Genomic DNA, 7,417 nt, shown 5'->3' on the forward strand with positions numbered 1-7,417 from the left:
GACTGTGTCAATACCGAAGGACAAATGACTAATGGAAAAAAAATCTGGAGAAATACTTACTGGTGGAGGCTCGTATGCAAGCCATTCCTGAAAAAATACATACAGTCATAAGTTCTTCCAACAAACATTGCTGCCCAGTACAATGAAAAACAGGAAGTTTATAACTCAGATGATTCTATTACTTAGAAACTGACTGTCTCATCCCACAACAATGAAAACAAAGATGGCTGAACATCTATGCGAGGAGTGCCAACATTGAAGTTATATTTTCTAACTTTATCTCCTACTTTGCGCAGTATGTAGGGTCTGTTGGATCTTTACCTTACAATAAAAAGCTCTTGCTATTGTGATTTTTCTCCTGCTATTGTGTAAACTGAACTGCTTGCCAAGCTGGATCAACTCTAACCAGTCGCACAGCATAATTGAGCAGGAATCCTGGTAAACCTACTTTGTCATGATTTCAAGAAACCTATTTTGTTTTGGAACAAGTGGAATGTTATCTTGAAAACAGAGTCGACAGAATACTTCTCTACAGCCAAAAAACAAAAACAGAAAGAAAGAAAGTCGAGGTGTCAGTGAGTACAATTTCCTTCACCATCAAAAAGCACTCAGAACCTGGGGCAAACTCTGACAGGAAGAGGTCTGGCAGACCCAAAGCCACAACTGAATCAGAGGTTTCTGAGAAATAACAGCTTCCATGGCTCACAGGAAAACTCAAGCTCAACCACAGCTTAATAGTGGTTGTAGTAAACAAGTCTCAGTTTCGAGGATGCTTCCACAGTGTGTGGCATCAACTTTCAACCGTGGAGGTCGAAGTGGGCGCCGGTTTAGCTCAGTGTGTTGAGCGGGAGACCACATGCCATGCATCTGACAGCAGCTGGCCCGGTTTTGAATCTGACCCGTGGACCTTTGCTGCATGTCTTCTCTCTTTCCTTGCTTCCCTATTCTTTCTTCACTGTGTCTATCAAATAAAGCTGAAAAAGGCCAAAAAGAAAAAAGAAAGAAGAAAAAAAAAACAGGAGGAGGAAGTGTGATGGTCTGTAGCTGTTTTGCTGGATCCAGGGTTAGTGACTTATACAGAGTGAGAGGCCCCATGAACCAAAACCACTACCACAGCATTCTGCTGAGCCATGCAATACCCTTTGGTATGGGCCTGCCTAGTTGGTCAGGGGTTCATCCTACAGCTAGATAATGACCCAAAATACAAGTCCAAGCTATTCCAGAACTACACCAGGAAAAAAGAACAAGATGGTAAGCTTGAAACCATGAAGTGGCCAGCACAGTCTCCAGAGCTAAACCCCATCAAGCTAGTTTAGGGTGAACTGGACCGAAGAGTGAAAGCAAAGCAACCTACAGGTGCTGCATGTTTATGGAAACTTCTGCAACAGATATGGGAAGAACTCTCTCAAGAATATTTAATTTCTATTGTTGAAAGAATGCAACAGGTGTGTTCAGCTGTTATTTTTGCCAAAGGTGGCTACTTTGATGAGTCAAAAGTTTAGAATACATTTGCTATATAAATTGATTCCATGATTTCTTTCTCTTTTTTGTAACTCCAATTCTTTATTTGTACTATGCTTTCATTTCAGAGTGCTATGAGACATTAAACTGCATAATTTTCAATTAGCTGAAAAAAAATGGGGTATTCTAAAACGTTTTAGTGTATCTATATATATAAAATTAAAAAAGACAGAAGTATTGTCTTTTTAAATTATTTTCTTGTTTGTTTTGTCTGGAGATGTTGATCGATTATCAGTTATTGTCTAACGTTTTTCTTTGTTTTGAAGTTGGATGGTGAAAAAAAAGCTTTTTGTCACTTTAACCACGTCCAACCAATGACTGTAGAAAACAGTCTACAGTCATTGCGTCCAACCAATAGATGGTGCCACTTTACTTGAGTGATGTCATCAAGACGCGCCACAAGCACGCCACACGGAAAAGCGTCCTCGACCTTTGATGCAGCCTGTCATCCCCCTTATCATGTTGTTTTCAAATTATTTAAGAGCAGTTTAACAGTGTAAGCTTGTAGAACAAACAAAAAATAGCCGAAATGCTTCGATTTTCTTTCATATTTCGTGGCAGAGGAGTCGCTAAAAGGGTGAGTGACGAAAAACATACCTCAACCGCGCTCTGTATCCTCAAATCACCCAAAGGCAGATAACAGCGTTCTGTCCAAATGGTTGCAATAATAATCTGGAGCCATTTTTGCTGTTATTTAATTTCTTTAGATATAGAAAAAAACGTCCACAGTGCAGCATTATATCTGAGTATGTGTGTATAAGATTAATATAACACCCGTTTGTCTTTGTTTTTAGTGTTTTTTGTTCATCCTCAAGTTTTTCTCTCCCTCTCACTCCTCAGTTCGCTTCCTCGTTCTCTAATGAGAGCGCCCTGCCTCCAAACTTACTGCTGCCCACCAACCTCGTGGATCCTGACAGATTAAGTATGAAGCTTGTGTACTTGATAGATAAATGTAATGTTTGAAAATGGATTTTAAATCAGATTTATTCAGTGTTATTGTTTGTCCTCCAAAAACCAAATATTGTGATTTCCCTGATAACACTGATATCATTGTGGGTGGGATACATGAAAATCTTCCTCACTGACTGCTGCTTTATACCCTCCTGCAGAGCGTCCACCACCTCCTGCAGACTCCTCTCTGCCTCCTCTGAGGAAGTGTGATGCTGCAGTTCCTGCTCACTTGACCCCTGTGCAGACCTGGGTGGAGTCTCTGGAGAGACAGGACAGCGAACCTTTGGGTGTGGCTCAACTTCACCCTGATGTGTTTGCAGTTCCTCCGAGGTAACCAAGCTACTATTGACACTTTCCATTCAGTTCTACACATTTCACAGCACCTACTGAAATGTGCAAGTTAATCTTTGTTGTCATTCCTCAGGCTTGATATTCTACACAGTGTTGAAACATGGCAGAGAAATTACAAAAGGATTGTAAGTTACTATTTAAAAATGTCAATTGCATTTGAGTTTTTTGTAATATATATCACATAATCAAGCACTTTAAGCTTAGGAACATTTTATTCATCATGTGTTGCTACATTGAGCTAAGATTATGCTATTACATTTAAATTTAATTTGATACTTTTACAGTTCACATCCGTGGAGAGTAAACAACAGTAAAATTAGAACTTCTTCTGATTGGTTGTTGCTTGCAAAGATGTGTTTTGAACAGCAGGCAGGAGAAACTTCAGCTCAGAGCTCTGTGTCTGAAATGACCACATTAGGAATACGTAACAGTGCATATATGACAGAGGAAGACGATCAAATGCAGAAAAGTTTGAGCTTTATTGCGGCTGATAAAGAAAATGAAAAGTAGACTAATGGCTGTCTTCACATCTCAGAGTCACGCCCACACTAAAGTCAGGTCAGAGGTCAGCGGTGGAGGCAGGAAACCCTGGAAACAGAAAGGAAGTGGACGAGCTCGGCATGGAAGCATCCGATCACCCATATGGAGAGGAGGTGTCTCTTTTTGATCTTATTGTAAAACTTCTGTTTTCATTTTTTCCATGTCTGCTGTTTTCCCTCCTTTTTTCCAAATATAACTGAAAATGAAGATCTTTGTTTCATAGTCCAGCGTGTGCTCGTCTCTGTGTCATGACTCCCAGAAACATGATCACCCTTCAGTGGGGTTGATCTGGAAGGATTCCCATGCTGGAGGCCAGTATGGTCTGACTGGTTCTGTGTTTCATTCAGGTGGAGTGTCTCATGGACCCAGAGGTCCCACCAGTTACTACTACATGTTACCCATGAAAGTTCGAGTGCAAGGACTCAAAGTTGGGCTGAGCTCCAAGATGGCTCAGGTAAGAGAAACCCCTTTGTTTCACCTGAAGAGCAAATGCAGCTGCTAGTGATGTTAGAGGCTCATAACATCTGTAATAAGAGTTGTAAAAACATGCAGTGACATATGACGGTGTCCACAAGCAGCTGTTTTTGTCACCCACTTATCACAAGTGCTGTTGTTATGATGTCACAGAGGCGATAACCCGTACAGATATCTCACACGTGTGAATACAGAAGCCCCACCCACCTATTGTTCAGACCCTTTGTTTGCAGTGGTTAGCCACTTAGAAGAAAGTTGGCTTAAAGAGAGGAGGAGATAAATCCACTTGTTTTAAATGGAGAATTTCTTCACCCTTTATGTTCTCATATCATTTCGTGAGAGTATTTGGTTTGTAGCAGATTGGTGACACTGATGAACTTGTAAGTGTTCAAAAGAAAGAAAGAAAGTCCTTTCTTTATCTGTGACACTATAATTAGAGCACATAACAAATGTGAGAATAGGATACATGATGACTTTAACTACATTATTACGTATCCGTAATATTTCTTGACAGCTGAATACTTTCCCCCCCTTTGAACTGCTTGCTGACACAGGATGATCTTCACATTGTGGACTCCCTGAACATCCCCACACCAGACTCTCAGTACCTGCTTGACCTCATCAGACACAGACACTGGGGAGAGTCTGTGTTAATAGTGGATGTGTGAGTATCTTTAGCAGCACTTCTGTACAAATGATCAACTTTCAAATCTGTTTGAATATCCACCACTGGACGCCCACTGTTGCTCAGTGCTCACGTTTTTGTTGTTGCTTTCAGAGGTGAAGACTTTTCTGAAAACATCCTTCAGGCCACGGCAAACTTGAAGACAGTGAACGTCATTCCAGCAATCGGTGAGTTCACACTGAGTGTGACTCAGTTTTAACAGATTAATTGATGGTAAAATGTATTATTTCTGTTCACGCTTTCAAACAATATTTCATGCATTGAAGTCTTTGCAGCACTGTGTCTTTGGACCTCTAACATGCCAGTTTAATTAAACAGTTGTTAAAAAGCTCAGGGTTTTAAATGTTATATGTAACAAATCTGTTATATAAAACTCACACAGTTTGTCATATTTTCTCTCTCAGGTCTGAATGTCCACAGCATGCTGAAACATGAAGCCATCGTCCTCACTTTGGAAACGGTTAAGTTTCTGGAGGATAAGCTGCTCTGGCACGATGAGCGTTACACGCCTCTCTACCCGTTTAAACTACCCTACTCTGACTTTCCTTAAAACAGATTACCTGTAATGTATTAACATAAGTCATATTATCTTTGTTTTTATTGTTTGTAACAAGAGAGTCATAACTCGAATAATAAAAAATACAAAAGTTGAATAAAAGTATGTAAAAACAACATGCAGAGTGTAATCATTAGCTGAATTTGTATAGAAGGAGACCACTGGCCAAATCATTCCTGATCTTCCAGCAAAGCGCTGACCGTTTCTTCTCTGTTGGCATGATGTGGGCGTTAGGCACGTAAACTCTCTGAGGTTTAGGCTGCAAAGACGAGGGGTAAACTGTTTAACCTCTAAAGCTGATCAGGTTTGGAATGTTTTGAGACATGAACTGTGTGGTGGTTCTCAAACTTTTCACTATGAGTACCACCTCATAAAATATGTGGCTCTTTAAGTACCACCCTTATGACCAACATTAAAGTACAGTAGTATAGGCCAGCGTTCCCCAATCTTTTTTGTGCCACGGACCAGTTTAATGTCAGACAATATTTTCACAGGCCGGCCTTTAAGGCGTCGCGGTTAATACAACAAAATAAAATGATATGACCAAGACAAAAACTGTGGTTATTTTGTAAATATAATAATAAATGCAAATTTGCTGTGTAATTGTGTAACTTTATTAGCAACATCCTCCTGAAATGCACCAACAACATTGAGAGTAACATCCTCCTCTCTGCCCCTTAATGCTCACTGGTCGCTGTGGTAATGCGTAAATAGTTCTTTCAAAATAAGACACACAACTACAACACCGGTAAAGACCCAGGGAAACAGAGTTAATGATAAAAACCCTGAAAACCATACATTTCACTCCCGAGCCTCAACTCTCGGGCCCAGTACCAAACGACTCACGGACCAGTACCGGTCCGTGGCCCAGGCGTTGGGGGCCGCTGGTATATGCCTATTTAACACCATATACAGTTGACACAAGACAATTTTATTTCTTATATGAATGTTATTTTTGTGATGTGATAATAACAGCTGTACTGCATTAAACCACATTCCCCTATAAACAGCTGCCCATTGTGTTCTTGGAAAATATTTGCAGAATGTGTAAACATCCAAAGGTAAGATCCAACCACAGAGGGTTAAGACTTTAAAGGACGGACATAAAACAATTAACTCTTGTTTCAGACAAAATCTGAAATAAAGAGCTGCAGGTCATTGCACTGGGGGCATTGCATATTTTTATTTCTTACAAATTAATTCACACTACCAGTCAAAAGTTTGGACACACCGTCTTTGTTTTTTGTTTTTTATTTATGATATGGTATACCATTATATACACAGTGTTTTATTTTGATCTTTGTTTCCACAGGAACAGGAACATTAAAAGCAGCTGGAGTAACTGCTGCTGTTCTCCTGCCAGTCATATTCTTCTGTCTTCCTGTGGATTCAGTGAGCAGATCTGTTACATTATTGTTTGTGAGATAAACTTTGATTTTAACAGTTTATGAATGTCATTATTTTGTTCTACATGAATTGTCCCAACCAGAAAAAAAGAGGATGTCCAAGGAATCTACTGAATCTGAAGACAGAGCCAACAACAGAGAACAGGTGAAAACAGTCACATCAGTGTTGCACAAATAACCAACATTTTGGTTTTACACTTCCTGTTGGACTCACAAATACTTCTTTGCTGTTGTTCTTTAACTGAAATACATTTGATCACATTTGTAGCTGAGATTTTCTTTTTTCCTATACAGTGTTTACCTGATCAGAGACAGCCAGAGGAGCAGGATGATCTTCAGTATACCAGCATCCACTTCTCCAATAACCAGGCAGATCCTCTCTACTCCAACATCAGAGCAGCTCAGCCTCACAGACACATGCAGGAACAGGAAGTTACTGAGTACACTGCTGTCAGATTTAACAGAGGCAGTGCAGCCAAGAGGTGAGACAGACTGTCCTCTCATGTCTAAGAAACAAACACTGCTTTTACTGTTCTTTTTCACCATTAATGGAAATGATTTCAGTTGATGCTATATCCTCCAAATCATGAAATGTTCTTCTCTGTTTTCAGACACAGAAGTCAGGAAAAAGGAGAGTCAGGCCTGGCGCCTGTGGCCCGGCTGGGCCCCTTCCGGGGGGTGGGGGGCCCTCTGGCCTCTGGGCGTGGGGCTTGGTCCTCTCTGGCACAGCTGGCTGCCGGCAGAGCCCACAGGCACATCACTGCAACCCCCTCTGGCTTCTGCTCCGTGGCTGCTGGGTGACCCCTCATCTGGGGCTCTCCTCAGCTCTTCTCAGGAGGGTGGCACGGTTGCCCCTTTGGTCGTCCTCCCTGGGTTCTCGTACTCTGGGCCCTCTGGATGTCTGGGGCCTAGTTCTCCTTCCATACCTGCTTC

The 7,417-nt window shown here is 41.1% G+C and overlaps 1 protein-coding gene across 1 annotated transcript; it reads left to right on the forward strand.

The window, feature by feature from the left end:
- Positions 1-1,887: 1,887 nt before the first annotated feature.
- On the forward strand, positions 1,888-5,196 carry mrpl4 (mitochondrial ribosomal protein L4). The gene is made up of 9 exons (XM_026172102.1): positions 1,888-2,098; positions 2,362-2,443; positions 2,631-2,802; positions 2,897-2,948; positions 3,359-3,476; positions 3,711-3,817; positions 4,392-4,501; positions 4,616-4,689; positions 4,927-5,196. Exons 1-9 carry the CDS (start codon positions 2,051-2,053, stop codon positions 5,070-5,072), a joined length of 909 nt encoding a protein of 302 aa, XP_026027887.1. The 5' UTR covers positions 1,888-2,050; the 3' UTR covers positions 5,073-5,196.
- The last annotated feature ends 2,221 nt before the right edge of the window (positions 5,197-7,417 follow it).

The sequence above is a fragment of the Astatotilapia calliptera genome, chromosome 6, assembly GCF_900246225.1.
Source record: "Astatotilapia calliptera chromosome 6, fAstCal1.2, whole genome shotgun sequence".
Classification (NCBI taxonomy): domain Eukaryota; kingdom Metazoa; phylum Chordata; class Actinopteri; order Cichliformes; family Cichlidae; genus Astatotilapia; species Astatotilapia calliptera.